This window comes from Megalops cyprinoides, chromosome 10 (assembly GCF_013368585.1).
Source record: "Megalops cyprinoides isolate fMegCyp1 chromosome 10, fMegCyp1.pri, whole genome shotgun sequence".
NCBI lineage: Eukaryota > Metazoa > Chordata > Actinopteri > Elopiformes > Megalopidae > Megalops > Megalops cyprinoides.
The window spans coordinates 20,521,941-20,538,908 of record NC_050592.1 but is presented as its reverse complement, the minus strand read 5'-3'; the positions used below and the strand labels follow the sequence as shown (position 1 = coordinate 20,538,908).

Here is a 16,968-nt window from a genome sequence, read left to right as displayed (position 1 = left end):
CTACATTACTACAGGATAAGAGGCACCAGTCTCCATACCACATCCAGACATGTAAGGCTCTTCCTGTGATGAGGTTTAACAAACCCTGCTGTACAGCACATTTGCATCACAATTTTGTTTTATAAACTACCGCTCCAAGGAGAGAAAGAAAGCAATATCATAACATGCACCATGCTCTGTTGAAATGGCCCACGCGTGCAATATTCTCCTTTTGGCTTGCGACAGAGAAATTACAGCACACTGTCACTGTCTTGGGAACAATATTGTCTGCAAAGACATTTCCATAATCGATAAAACTGATTCATGTCTTTTGTATGTGTGTGTGTGTGTGTGTGTGTGTGTGTGTGCGTGTGTGTGTGTGTGTGTTGATGCATGTGAGCACATGTATATGTGATCAAACGTGATGGAGGAAATCTTTTTTCATCATTTCAGTGTCAACCCAAGTCAACGAATGGATTTCTGGTTACAGAAAGAGCTGCTGCAGTAACCAGAGGAATCGAGAGTTGTTGTGAAAATTTGTGGAGCAATTTCATCCATCAGACTGTTTTGTATTTGTCCCCAGATGAGCAATCGCAGCCCGGCTTCACGTCAGGCAGGGGAGAGAGGAAAAAAAGCTGAGACACGAGGCAGTGAGAAAATGGAAAAGAAATCTTTCAGGCACACTCTCAATCAAACTGTATTGTTGAAACGGACGAAAGGGTGAAGCAATGAAAAGAGGCAGATGGAGAAAGCGAAGGAGACACTTAAAGTTTGAAATAAGTTGTAGACAAAGACCACGTTGTGTAATTGCCATTTCGGAGGATGAGAAGGGTGAAGATAAAAGGTGATTTATTTCAGGACTTTCAGCAAACCTGCTCTCAAAACACACAGTCATTGACCCTTTGCAGCCAAGATGCACTTCTCCCTCTTTCCTTACCATTACGTGCCGTATGTTCTTAATGTACATCAGAGCGATTTGGAAAAAGCCTCACGGGGAGGCTTTTTCCATGCATTAAGCCTGAGAAATATTTTCAGGTTGTATTAAGATTCTGACACCGATGGGCAAAATCACTGCTAATTGTACATATGTGCTGGAGCAATTTTGTTAATCAACCAAAGTTGTACATATGTGCAGGAGGAATCCTTCCCATCTAACGTTCTTTAGAAAAATCATGACAAATTCATTGCATTATACCTCTGTTCATAAAATTTAAATGGCTTTATTTCTTGCTGTTTTTATAGAACGAATATGATTTCATTAGCTTTGATCCAGTTCATGTCTCTAATGTTTGCTGAGCATAAAACTGTGACCTGACCTGAAGTAAGCACACTGCACAGTAATCATGATTGCCCCCAGAACTGAAGTCAGCATTGTATACACTAATTGTGACACACCCCACCACCACCAACCTAAAACCCAATCTTGATGCCCCCAAACCTAGAGTCAATACACTGCACACTAATGATGTTCCTCCCACCCCAAAAAGTCAACACACTGTGCACAAATCATAACTTCCCCTAGAACTAGTGAACACGCTGCATATTAATCATGTTCTTCCCTAGAACTAAAGTGAACACACTGCACATTAATCACAATCCCCCAGAACTAAAGTGAACACACTGTGCACTAATCACAATAACCCCAGAACTGAAGTCAATACACTGCACACTAATCACAATCCACCCCGACCCCCCCCCCCCCCACCCCAGAACTAAAGTCAACACACTGCACTTTAATGGCACCCTGCTCCAGATTTAAAGTCAACAAACTGCACAATAATCATACCCCAAACCAGATCTTAAACCAAAGCATTGCACATTAATCACCCTGTTTGCCCCATCTGAAATTGAGAGCTTGTCCTCTTTGTTGTTGTTTTTTTTTCTTTAAGGATTTAAAGAAAAAAGGATCTGAACCTTTCATGTATAAGAAAAAAAGGCACATTTCATTTGTGAGTCAAATTGCATGGGGCTTTTAAATACTAATCTAATTTTCACCAAGTATTTCATGCAACATGGTGTTAATTTCATTATGATAATGTACCATCAAAGATTTGAACGATAAAAAAGTAGTTTCATCTTCATGAAAACAAAAATAAAATTCAACTTAGCATATTTTAATAAGGCATTCCTTTCAATCTGAGTGCTATATATTTTCTGCTTTAAGAGCATGTGACAGAGCTGAAGATGTCTCGCTCATCCTGTTGAATAACGGAATACAGAGCACACTCAGACGCAGAGCTATTTCAATGGCATTTCCCAATTACTTTCATTGTAAGTTTTTGAATGTCAAATATTTCCCATTAACATATATGTTGCTGTAAAGCTGCATTAAAGGGCACAACACAGTTGATGGCTGTCCAGAAAAAAAGTTCATTGTAAGAACAGCAATAAAAGCACCACGGCTCATTATTACAATAGGACAGCCTAGACGTGCCAAATTCTGATCTTGACAATGCAATATTCTAAATGCTTGAATAGCCCTATGGTAGAGCACATATCTTCGCTGTCCTTACCAGTTGTTATAGCACAGCTACAATCTAATGATTTCTCTCTTGTCATAAAGCCAATTATTTTTGCTAAGTTTCATCCAAATCCATCCATTAATTTTCACTCTACCCTGCTCACAACAGAAAAATAGGAAGACAGAGAGGGGTGATTAATTTCCTCTGAACCTATCAGGAGGACACCTGAATTATTACACTATCAAGGTATAATTTCACAGAGGAATAAGCAATGAGTAGCCATTGAGCCAGTATCATACCTCACTAACGTGAGCACAACTGAAAAATATTATGGCAACTGTACTGGATTTGGAAATATATGCAGCTAACAGAACAGACACAGAATCAAAAAAGAAGAGGAAAAAAATGTCAAATTAAGTCGATGAGCATCAAGGTTATCTGGCACTTAAAGTTGGTTGTTTGAGAAAACAAAACTTAAAGTGTTTCGAACCAAGCTCTATCATCCCCTCTGAATCTACTTTGTAAGGGACATTGATTGCCTTGATGTGAACCTGGTACTGTACAGTTTTATACAGACAAAACTTTCATTGGTGTTCACTTTCAAATACACGCTGGCTCATTTCCTGAGAAATTCCAAAATAGTTTCAAAATACAATATACATCAAGAGGTAAGATGCTCTTAATTTGATCATGATGTCCTGAGAAATAATTTCACTATCTTCCAAAAAGGTCCTGCAACACCTAGACAATATCATGACATCTATATCAAGTAAGGCATTACATCCAGAATGTTCACTGATTTCACTTTGATCCTGTTCAACTAAAAACATGCAGTAAACTATAAGATCAGCAGTAGTCACAATAAATCTAATCGCACAGCAAAATATTTTGTGTTGGCACGTACAACCGAAATGTTTAATGCAGCAGAAATAAACAGACAATATAATATGACAAATAACTAGCAATATCTTTCCTGAGCTAAATTGACTGTTGAATCTATTTGGCATGACTCATTACACCTTACCAGCAGGAGACTACAATTTAAGTATAATAATGACAGAATGATCTGTTATCCTCTGATGTCAGTGGTTTTCCTTTCAGAGAGAATGTAATCACATAACATATTAGTGCTTTTAGATTCACAGGTTCATGGTTTAAGGATTTGCATCTTGACAAGTTGCCACCAAAATGCATAGGTGTTGTATACCCTTAAAAACAGACCTGACCACTCACTGCTGGTCTTTTTATGTTGCAACTGTCCCTATACCAGATATAGCTGTTAAAAATGAGGAGAGACTGAGATGAAGAGACATAGCACAGCATGGCAGTAAACCCCAGGCCGAAAAGGTAGGGCCAGTGCAGTTTTGTTTTATTCACACTGGGGCCTTCTCTGCACAGCTGGCCACTTAGCTACACAGGAATAAAATGGCAAAGCATGGAAACAGAGAACTACCATCAGAACATTCAAGTTGGACCATATTTCCACCCAGGCATCTAGCTGTTAGTAAGTGGCCACTGACTGGCCACTATTTTTTTTTTTTATTGGACTTGTGTTTTCTGGGGAAGCCCTGCCACAGACTAGTGGAAATGGAAATGCAAACCTCTTACAAATGTTACATTTAATGCAATTTCAGCATCTAGTACAAGGGTCTGACAAGTCACTACTAAAGACAACTACTAAAGTTGTTGTTTAGTGACAAGGTTAAAAGAATCAGGAACTGATCCAGGATGGTTAACATACACATTGCAGTTTGCATTGCAAAGGACTTGGATGTTGACATTGAACAGACCCCTTGAAAATGAACATAAATGACACTGTTGGCCGATGGTGCAACTGAAATACATTTGTAAGTGTAGGCAGTAACCTGAGCTGACAAGGAGCAGAAATGACAGTCAATAAAGAAATGGCAGCAATTGATGGCACAGTGAACTGGAATATCTTATACATCAAGTGTAGAAGGACAACTCAACAGCAACAGGCAGTAAGAGAGAGGCAATGGATCTGAACATCTGCTGTGAGCATACAGAGATCTCAGCCACCACATTTTAAGACAGACAAACTGCTTTTGACATTGCTCCTCTGAAACTGAGACAAAATAATTGTGGGGTTTTTATACTTCCTGCTGTCCCCTTTGTGATCATCCACACTGAAGTGCTCTATTACATGCTTACTTTAGGGAACTATTACTTAATGTGCTCTATCACCATTTCACAAATTATATATGATTCTTATTTGTTTATCTGCAGCAGATTTGCTTTGTTGGCTTCTGATTTTTCTTTCACTCTCTTTCATTGTGGGCAAGTCTCCCAGAACCACATTTATATTGTGCTTGATTATTATAGTATTTAACCAATTAAGACTATTTTCAAGATTGATTATTGCAGTTAATACAGAAGGAGAAATTACAAGATAGCTAATCTCCACATAGTTTTTTTTTTGGTTTCATATTGTCTGAGTTCTGATTAGTTTAGATACACACACACACACAATATTTTTTTTTTTTTCAATGACCACTGCAGTTATCAAATGTAACATCAGTTTAACATAATTAAACCCGGTGGCCATCAGCAGGTGCCTGTTCCACATCTGTCTTAGTTTCCATTATTATAAATGAAATCCCCTCTGCAAATACTTGGGAAAGACATTGCTCTAGATGTTTTTCAATGTTGGCAGACAGCACAAACACAAAAATATGCCCAAATGCCTCCAAACTACCACTGCCATCCCACCCCTTCCAATTATTCAGAACAATGTCCTGAATTGTCTGATAACCACCCATCACCCCCTCACACAGGGCAAAGCAATAGCACTGTCCGGAACAAAAACTGACACCCGAGCATTGTAAAATCACCAAACATGAGAGAGAGAGAGACAGAGAGAGAGAGAGAGAGAGAGAGAAGACAAATGAAAAAACACAGAGAAGAATGCACTACAGCTTGCTTTTTATGACAATACAGGTAATAGAGCATGGAGTGGCATATAGTACACTGCCTAGCTCTGAGTGGCAGTAGACAGACAGTCATTATAGCTGGACAATTCCTCCAAACAGTAGTTGCAGACATGCATTACTGTGTTTCTACAAGGGAATCAAATTAGCATTGGTCAATAGATGGAATTAATAACATGAAAAGTTTACTCTTTGTCTACACTTTACAGAGGGCAGCGTTCATGCGGATAATTCTGTGGAGAGTTCCATCATCTGTCAGAGCTTGAAAGACAGTAATAAAATGACTTCTCTTCCGGAACCCTTGGAGAAAATGGAATCATGTATTTATTACCGTTGGAAGAGGTCTCTAAAGCACCTTCCTTTTTTGGCAAGACATCTTCCCCTTGATTGATAGCCTTTGGCAAAGTCTTAGTTTAATCAGAATCAGCAACCTGATGAGAATGTTCTCTTTTCTTCAGTTTTATATCGTGGAATCCATTAGTGACCTCAGAAGTAACTAATCATATTGCTGGAAGTGAAGTGATTTGACTATCAAGTCAGACAAACAGGTTTTTCTAACTGGAATGAACAGCGCTGATGCAACTTCAGTTCACTCCAGTTCAGGTCATACATATCAACTGGGCTATGCACATTTCATCTGCAGCAGTAATTACTCAATAAATCATAATTACTCAATTCATACAATAATCAAACTGAGGACTATCCTTGTCAAAAATTCCTCATATAATAAACAATCAGGTTTTAAATGTTAAACATTTCTAACTTACAGTCTTGACAGTCAGTATGTAATTTGTCAAAATCAACAAAAGTGTGGTTAGCTATAACCATAAATAACCCTGACAACAAAAACAAAATGGCTGGTGAGAGAGAACTGCTGATGTTTGCAGAACAGGGGTGGGTATAGGAGTGAAGCAGCGGGCACAGGAAATAATCCTCTTTCTACAACAGGCCTCATTCAGTGGGTAGTGGTACATGCACAGTAATTAATTTGTCTGTATTTTGTATGTGGTGTAATCGTAGGAAACAAAGCGTGTCTTTAGTTTTTGTCACCTGGTCTGGTCCAGAAAATATGGCTGTTGATTGCTTTACTGTGAGATCCAGCTCAATTTCATCCATAGCTGTGAAAATCATCAGAAATTTATAGGGGCACTGAATCAATATCTTAACACTAAGTAAACAGCAGTGTTGAAAAATGTCCCTAATTCGAGAGCTGTATTTCTTTTACAATTATATTCTGCTCCTTCCTGATTAAAATGGCGGAAACGGAATTCAAAGTGCAATGTAACTTGTATGGACACCGTTAACCATACAAGTTAACCATAAATAAGTGTAACAGATTAAGGACTATGCAGAGATCGTTATTATAATAATAAAAATCCGGAAAATTACAATTACAAAAAATGTGATTACAACTGGCTATCATGCTCATCATCACTATCATCATTCATCATTGTGAATCTTCAGGCTGCGATTCACAGATTCACCTTTATCTGAGGACAGCTGTTGTATCATATCTCATGGCACTGTGGACCTGTACATCTCCAGACCTCACCTTGGATGAAGAATAAAACCATTCCTCAAAGCACAATAGCTGTTACAACGTGTCCCACATACCATCACACCCTTCCCTCAGAAAACCAAGGTTACTTGGGTAAAGACTTAAAACATCCTTCATAGCCACCAAGACACAACTCATGCCACTCATGTCACATTGGTGACATGAGTGGCATGAGTTGACCTTGGTGACATTGTTATCTCTGACTGCATTGATTATACGTCACTGTTTATGCCAGCACACCAGTTTTTCTGTCCTGAGGTCAGCCAATCATCGCACTGGCCAAGTGATCTGCAACATGCAGGCTCAAGATTATCGATGTAACCCTGCACCGCACAGCATTTACAGTTAGCGTTCTTTGCTGGATACAAGATCTGACAAAGACCTTAAGGGTCCAGCTATTCTCATGAAGTTAAATTAAAAAAAAAATTACTGGAGAGGATAACAGTGTACAGGTTTTTACTGCTTTCTGTATTGAAATAAAATGTATTCTAAGCACCTCTACAGTTAAAATGTATGTACATATGTTTTTTTTTTTTCAATTCATAACTGGCCTGTTGCTGGAAGTGGTGTTGCTAGGCCACAGGGGGCAGTCTTCACTTTGAAACTGATGCCACAACCAATGTCCGAATGTTATGATGGGGATTCTGTGCCATAGGAGGTTATTCACATGCCAGATGAAATGTCCAAAGTGAAATTCTAAATCTCTGTGGCATGTAAATATCCTAAATCTAAGCAGGGTTATACGACCAGTGGGTTGACCCTTTTTCAATGATCAGTCATCTATGCTTTCATCTTGTTGTTTTTGTCTGAAAGACACTTGTACCTAAGTGCACATAAAGGACTTAGATAAGGCTGAGTGGTACAAATAACAAGCTAACTAGCTAGCAATATTGTTTTGAATAAACCTTTCAGTTCTATTCAAAATTTAACTTTTTGTTTTAAATCAATCAGTGATTAACATACTGTCCAATTGGTGAAATCCCTAAAATCAAGTTGATGATACCTACTGAGTTAGCAAGTTGGGTGCTTTACCTAATAAAGGAGACTTGCTTTAACATTTTAAAGTCTTACAGCATGAGCGCTATCATGGGCAAATCAAATGAAAAGAAAAGCTATGTCCCACCTGTTCACAGTGCAGTGAATAGATAAATGTAAATATGCTAACACCTGTGGAAAAACTGTGCGGGGAGATAGCAGAGGAGAGGTACATGCTCTCTTCAATACAAAAGAAAATGTGAAGAAGTATTTTGTGTTTCGAAAACAATACTGACATGCCTAAGGGAGGTCTGCTCTTCAATGAAATAACAGAATATTGTTTTGAGCATGTGAAAGGAACTCACAGTCGTGGGACTGCTGTTTAGAATATGCATGCTAACCAAGATTGTAAAGCTTGTCTTTCCACTTAAATGGATGTCCATTGCACTTGCATTGTTTTAGCCATATGAATACCACATATTACCAATGGATGAAGTCAGTTACCCCTTCATTTCACTACCCAAGCACTTCTGCATCTTTAAATAGAAGGCAATGCAATATTTTACCTACATGGTGGGCACTTCAGAAACAAGATGTTGTTACTCTATAACCACACTGTAGATAAGATGGAATTCAAATGAAGAATTTCCCTTCAAATTATCAATTTCCTACTTTTTTTTTACACTTTTTTTTTACAATTTTACATGTTACTAATCATTGCTTAAATACATGAATGTAGTGCTCACTGTGTAACAGCATCTAGCATGTCTTGCATCATTGTTACATCTGTAATTATCCTGCTGTGCAATTATACTTTTGTGTCACCCTGTTGTATTGCTGTACTAAAAACTGGAACCAAAATGTTAATACAGATAATTACAGATGAAACTGGAGGTTCTGGAGGTGAATATTATTGAGAGATTTCTGTGGGCAGCACTTTCCCTCAATCTACCTGTGAAAAAGTAATCAAATATGTTGTAATCCTCTGGTTCACCCGAATGTATCATTAACTCACAGCACAGCTCTCCAAAATTCAGGAACATTCCATAATTATCAACATATTTACTACTGTTTTTTACCCAGAATGAGAAACGCTGGTGCACAACAGTGTTGGATCAATTACTCAATCTTCAGAATAACATATAAAAATTAAACAAATAACAAAATATTAAATATTAAACAAAATATTAAAAATTAAAAAATAAAATGTTAAATGTCTAACCTTACTAACATTATTTAAAAATTTATGAAGATTATACAGACATGAATTTTATAATTCAGTTTTTAAATGTTTCCCTTTGTGACCATCAGTACAGTTGAAAGAAGAGAGCCATTTGGACATCAGTACCCCTTTCCAAAGCCTGTGTACCACCCTCTCAACATCAATCTGTAGTCTGAGAGTAAACAGAGCTATGATGTTATTCTAACAGCTATTGAGGGATCAAATTCACGACAAGTGACACACAAGAAAATTAAGACAAATGCAAGTAAGGTTTGTCTCTGCATGTCTAATCAAATTACATTCAAACAAATTAATCTTTCAGAATGCAATCAACAGACTGAATGACTGAATGTTACCCAACACATCTAATCTGAAGCATCATAACCTAATATGGAGAATTGAATTATTAATTGTGATAAATTTACACATCGCACCATGCAGATGAGACATTCAAGTACAAAACAACTTTATAATGGTTTCGCGTACACAATCCTATCAAATATTTCAAAAGCAGCTTTCTGTTTAAGGCAGTTCTGCTTATAAGATGTAAAGATTTTATGATTAAAGGGTTTTGGGGCACTCAGAAGCATTGGGTGTCAAAGATGTCTTTCATAATCACTAAAACCTTGATACTCAGCCATTTCTACAAACAAGTATTGGCAATGTTCTTTGAAATTAGCTGTGAACAAATAGGTTATTGAGCTGGAAGTTTAAGAAACCATTGATTCCATAACAAAGGGTCCTCTTTGGTACCTCTTAAACAAGCCCAGGGATCCCAGACCTCTCTTACAATGACAAAAGGAGCAATTCTTCAGGATAAGTAAGTCATTCATCAGCAACTGTACATACTGAATGCACTTAAAGACCTATAGCAGGCAGGTCCCTGTCTCACACTACTTGGAGAGAAGGATGCCACTGCTGGTGCTCAGAGCCACACTTATACAGTAGATTCAGATACAACTGCAATGTGCCTCATCCTTCACTATGTCAATTTTAAACAACTCTTACATTTTTTTGACAATTTTAACAATAGACAAACCTATCATGTTGTCTAAGGCATGAAAAAATGGTACCTTTGCTTAAATGTATTTTTTTTATTTAAGAACAAAAAATCTTTTGAGTAGATTCAATCTGGTTTTAATTCATATTGTATAACATGCATTATAATGTAACCATGAAGTACTAATCATAAAATACAGTACAACTGATAAATATAGTGTTGTACTGTCTCTCTGTCAGTCATCATAAAGCATTGCAGTTTCTTGTAAATGTAATAACTGGTTTATAAAAGGTACTATGCATTTTTTTATGAAATATGTATGATTACGTATAAGTACTTGCTAAACCAGTAGTGTCTTGTGACATTACATAAGATAAGGACTTGATCTTGTAACACTGAGATCAAGAGACACTGAAACATGTAATCTGGAGATTGCATGTTTCAGTGTCAGCTGGAAAACTGCTGTTGCCTCCTAAAGTTAGCCAATTAACATGCATTGCCTCAGTAAATGTATCCAACTGTATGAATGGCTAATATATATGTTCAATATATGCAGACTGTGTTTCTTTATTAAAAGGGAGTTTTCGAAACAAATGAATAATTAAAACTAGTTATTTGCCTTTAAGGAAAAGGCATATTTTTGTGAGTGATTGGTAGATTTTTTTATCCACTGACACTCCCGTCAATATCCAGAATTTAATACAAAAGAGGTAAATGTATCTTTTTTAATAGCTGATGGAGAATGAGTGCTTTTGTTTCAGAATGCATTATGAATCATGATTATGTAAAGTACATTACTAAACACTTCAGCTGCTCAAATGATCCAAGACCAGAGGTCACAAAACATGACAGAATGTTGTGGTAGGAAGTGCTTTTTCTTTGTCAAGTGTGTGTAATTTAATGTTTTTCGAAATTAATTTCCTCATACGGGCACAATGGAAGAAAATCTGAAATGTACTCTCTATGATTCACAGACTCTGTCATGTGGCTTTCCAGCTATAATATTCACACTGTTATTAATATTACACACTGTGCACACACTCAAAACCATTGCCAGAAATGAAACAACATTACATTAAGTTCCTGATTTAAAAGATTAACAAATAGCAACATAGAGATGTTAGCAGTAAAGATAACAACTCCTCAGAATATCAGATCACAGCTTTTGTCTTTTCTCAAAACCTGTTCTGGTGAGAAAAAATGATTTTTTTCCCTTAACTCCACATCTACAGTGCAATCACATGGAGAAGGAAAAGTAAAGTAGTAAATGCTATACAGTCTGCATTAACACAGGGCTACACATCCTCTTCACATTACCACATTGGATGCTTATGAAGAAAGAACAGAACAGGTAATCAGGTTAAAATTAAAAGCACTGAAGGTTACTGCTGAAACACGCCTGTTTCACACTAAATATGTTAGCATGCAGGGCTGTCATCTATTGGCAACTCTTTACTTACAGAAGAGTCATAGCAAATCAGTAATGCACATTCCTTTGGCATGAACTACTCATACCTCTTTTTGGGGGAAGTAGTTTTGCCAAGCACCACTGCTTTCTAGGTAAGAGTGTTCCAGCATTCCCATTATCACCTCATGAAATTGACTCATACTTCCTATTCCAAGTGCTACTGATGCATGGTTAGCCCAACCCTGCCTTTTTCCCCCCACCTCCCTGCGGTGGGTTAAGGTATATCTTAAGCTTGACAGAGGGGCACCTCAGCTGTTACAGCTGATATTTAGAGACATGGATTAATCAGCAAAAATGAACTGCCTGCAAAACTATGTTTATTTTCCCTGGTGATATGTGGAGTGACAGGCACTAAACTGATATTTCTCTCTTTCACAAACACACACTTGCACATACACACACACGCACACAAACACACACACGCACACGCACACACACACGCACACACACATGCACACGCACGCACACACACACACAAATACACACCCTAGTATAAAAGGCAGAGGTGGTAAGGCAATAGAAAACAGGGATGGCATAGTGTAACACTCATGAGACAGTAACGAAAACGTACAATCTATTATCACGTTCCAACACTTCTGCCACACCACTCCACTCTACAGCTTCTGATCACCTAGCAGTTCCTTCCTGGAAGGGTCACTCATCTTGTTAAAATCCCTTATCTACTCTTGCCTCTAAATGGTGGAATGAGCTTGCCACAACTCCGGACAGTGGAATCCATTTTCCAGTGCAGAATCAAAACTCACCTATTGAAACTACCTTAGCTCGCTGAACTCTGAGCTTCCTCCCTCATAACACTGTGGTGGTAAAACTAGTAGTAGTAAAATGGACAGTGATTTAAAAATAGAAGATAAAAGCCTGGTGGTACTTCAAACTTTTGTGGTGGCAAAAGTGCAATGATAAACACATTGCAGTGATACAAACTAGGTGGCTGGAAATGGGCAGTTATAGTTTAAAGCTGTGCGCCCTATGACAGCATATACTCCCCTTGTGGCAATGTGTTCCCCACAATAGCACTATATTTCAAGGATGGCACTAATGATTCAGGATATGTGTGGCTAATTGCCTAACCCTATTGATTTTATTTTTTGTAAGATGCTCTGGATCAAAGCGCCAAGTGGATAATGTATTTATAAATATAAATCTCCTCAACTATACATGTCATAATAACTTTAAAGCAAAATGGTATCCTGTGGCCTGTGGAAACGAGAAATGCACTTTCTCAATAAATTCAAGTAATACAGAATAACTCAAGCAACCTGCATAAAAAGCAAAAAGATTTGTATGCAGTCATATATATATACACAAACACACACACACACACGCACACACACACACACACACACACACACACACGCGCACACACACACGCATGTTCTCACATCTTAGAGAAAATATTCACACCCCATTTTACTGTCTTATATAATGGGGAATTAGTATAGTTTCTGCAACAATCTTTGCAATATACTATGCAACTATCTTTCAATAACAGACATTCTGAGCATATACAGCTTCCATCAAAATTGGGAAATTGGCACAATTTCAGATAAGGCTGTGAGTGATTTTTAGGGCTGATCCCAGTTGATCCCCTGGCTCTCACCACAGTGTGAGGCCCAGATTACTGACATGGACTCTGCACAGGCCCACAGCCCTGCTGGTGTCACTGTTACACCCTGTTTTCCTCAAGGTGCTGCTGGGGAGCGGCTTTCACTGCTCACCCAGACAAGCTGTCTGCTGCCATCAAGGGAATTTAATCAAAGGCATGCACAGTGGCAGGACTGATTTCCACAGTCACAGGCATTTGAAGATATCTGGCAGTCACAGGCCCTCTCTTTTCATCGCCTAGGACCTTTCGCGTGTCTTTCTAGCCTTTCCTCACATCACCGTGAGGGATGCTGCGAGTGTGCGGAGTAATGGGGGTAAGTCCGCTGTGGGTTTTCAAACCACGGCCCCCTCGCTGTCCACACCGTGTACAAAGAGATGCGATTAGCTTCCCAAGGTCACCAGCCCAGGGAATTAATCACACTCTTTTTTGGCTCAAGGGGGCTTACGTTGCCTTTCCACAGCAGATGATCACGCACTCTCCCTCAAGCCGCCGCGCTCCACTACAGTAGCTTTTTTTTTCCCGTCCTCCTTTGTAAACCTGACACATCAATTGCCAGTCAGCATCATCCTGATCCTGTTTTACATTTACATTAAGCATCTCATAATGGCCTGTGAAGTGCTCTGTGGAAATCTGCAGCTCGGAGAATCACACTTGAAAAGGCTGATGCGGCTGCCTGCTGCGTTTCAGGATGCGTGCACACAAATCATCTACAAATTCATGTGGGCTCCTCAATTCGAAAGGACTGTCCTCTTCTGTTAGGCATCCCATACACCTCATTCCACTTGAACGGACAGAGCTGATTCTAAAGCTGAACTGCATTCCTCTTACTTCCCTGCACAATCTGATGTCTGATATATTCTGCTTCTCATCAATACCAGTATTACAACAACTCAAAGATTTAAGTGAAAGCAAACGTACAACAAAAAACATGAAATTATGTAAAAAACACAAAAAAATTATAAAGTGGTATCAGAGACCTGAATATGACTCACTCTGCCTTTCTTCTCAGTCTGGTTGAGGATTTCTGGTTGCAACTGAAGTTGTTAAATTAAGGAGTTTGCAAAAAGATTCCTCCACTAATGGCACGGATAGGACTTTAAATGGAAGACACAGCGTCTACCATTTGGGATATGCCAAACAGAATAAGTTCAGTTTTAGCAACAGGTGCATTCAAGGAAACAAATAGCTTGAACCCAGTATAGCCAATTAGGTACTCTGCAGTTTGGCCCAAGCATGGAAAATTGGACTTTAACAAAGCTTTACTTAAAAAAATAAATAAACCTATTAAAAATGACAGTTTTAATCTATTTCAACTTGAAAGAGCCAAAATACAGCGGAGAAATCAGCCTACAGAAAATAATCCATTTCGGATAATGGGTTAACCGTTGGGAAAATAAACAGATATTCCAAAGTTCTAGCAGACTGCTCCTGGATCTGCCACAGAGGTACGTCTAATCAAATATATTGATGAATTCGTAAATATGAGTAAATGACTTGATGTAATCTCTGCATGTGTCTGCTGAGGGCGAAGAGACTATAAAATGCAATCCAAAGGCCAGAACATTGATTGCTATGGAAAGCCGTTTCTTTGAACTGAAAAGGATTAATCAAGTTTCACTTTATTGAGCCGAGTAAAACTACAACCGTTGCTTGCTTTATAAAGGGACAGAATCAAATTAAAGCATAGCAGAACCAAGGGGATTGTAAAACAAGAACTACAGCTTTCCGCAGATGCAACCACAATGAGGTGTGTGTGTGTGTGTGTGTGTGTGTGTGTACTGAAGTCACTAATTTAAGACATGATCTCTAATGATGTATTTTCTCATTTCTGGACTTGCCCCTGTTTCTTGTTTTTGTTTTCCCTCCTCTCATTAATTTGCTAATACAGCACACACCCTTTTATAATCCACTTTGTCTCCTTGCTGGAAATATATTCTCCTGCCCTTATCATTAGTTTGGGATATTGTATCTGCAACAGCGTATCAGTGCTGCAGTCTATGATATCATAAAGACCTGGTTGCCATTAATGGAAACTCTCTTCATGTTTTAGTATTTGCAGTGAGAAAAAAGGTTTTCATTTAAAGTTACTAGCAGTGGTACGTATACCTGTTAACAGAGTGCAATTTGACTGACCTAATGGCTTTCTTGTGTCATTTCACTGAAACACAGGCATCATATAAATGTTAAAGATAAACATCAGATGAATGGATGAGTTCCTTACCTTCATAGTAAATTTTAAATCCATGAGCGCTTACAGCGAAGTCACTCGTGAGACGCAGTGAAAAAACCGATCCTGTACTTGTGACAGGGGGTGGGACTTGGAATCCTGTCAATCTGTTGAGAGATTATAAAAATATAGAGGAAATTAGTTAATCACAATCCAGAATTCCAATTCAATCCAATTCCAAGTGAAATATAGTCGTAACATCTCCAACTGCCACTGCTGGAGAAATAACAATACCTGCACACCACATGAGGCAAAGATGACAGGAAAGAGCCACAGCTGCATCTACTCTCAGGACAGAGGGTTCAAACAGGTGCCCATACTTTGAAAAAAGCACAGCCAGTCCATCCAAGGCTATGAGTACTGACCATTTACACAACATCAGCTGTTCAAGGATACCTTCTTACACTTCATTTTTAATAATTCTTAATAATTTCAATAATTTACAATAATTACTTTTAGCTAGTTATAATGTACATGTGCAAGGAGCTTCAGCAGGCATTAATGATGTTTGCATGTTTAAAGCTGACTCCACCTGCCAATATAATGCTGTAAATCATTGGTCTGAACTTTTTTTGAAGATATAGGTTTCCTGCTAAAAGGCCTGCTCATACTGTGGCACCATACAAAGCTACAATATTAATACCTTTAATAATGAAGTTGAATAGATTCTCTGACTCCACTTCAGCACAAAGGAGTAATCATTTAGATGCTTTATAAGGGGGTACAGCTTAAGGCAATACCAAAGGCCGTTAACTGATTAGCAGACTTTTAACACACTGTTCATTTCTTGAAATTATTTTCCCTGAAGAACGATTCTCCGTAACACAAAGGAATAAATATGGGAAGAAATAAACACATCCACAACATCTGGATCTCTGGGAGACAGAGAACCAGTCTACTGGACCAGATAAACTGTCCACGTCACACCATACATATGTACGAGTTGGTTTGTACTGATTTAATTTGGTGTAAATACTGAACTCACAACTCAACAAATATCTTCCTGTTATCTACTGCCTACCATGTATTTATTATATATTTTTTTTACAAACAAACCCACATGCAAAATGCTTGTGTAACAGTTGTAAGTTAACAACACTCTCCTGTGTTTAATAAATCCTGCAATGAAGGATAAAAGTCATGACTTTGACTTTGACACTCCATCCAGTTTCCTTACGAGGTTCTAGCTCAATGACTTAACTAATGTGTTATATTATCTGTTACAGTACCTTACATAGCTTACAAATTTTACATTTAAGCTTTAATGACCATTTGTCTAATAGGATACCCAACGGTGTAACAGAATTTGCCTACCTAGTAATTAAACTGTTCAGCTACAAGTCTCACTCCCCCGACCACGATTTCATGGTGCCATCCACAGTAGAAGAAACCTGCTTGGTAACTGCAAGGAATTTACTAAGGCGATCTCAAGTATGAAACCACATGCCAGTTACCCTGGAACTGCTATGTGGTCTTCATTTTTAATGTACCGTTTACCAGTGATA

At 38.2% G+C, this 16,968-nt stretch overlaps 1 protein-coding gene across 1 annotated transcript in view; it reads right to left on the bottom strand.

Moving 5' to 3' along the window:
• Window positions 1-16,968, bottom strand: part of LOC118785020 (CUB and sushi domain-containing protein 3-like) — a 241,715-nt gene that overhangs the window by 188,818 nt on the left and 35,929 nt on the right. Inside the window, exon 3 of the mRNA XM_036539546.1 lies at window positions 15,458-15,570. Within this exon, the coding sequence (XP_036395439.1) occupies window positions 15,458-15,570 (113 nt within the window). The remainder of the gene's footprint in view (window positions 1-15,457; window positions 15,571-16,968) is intronic.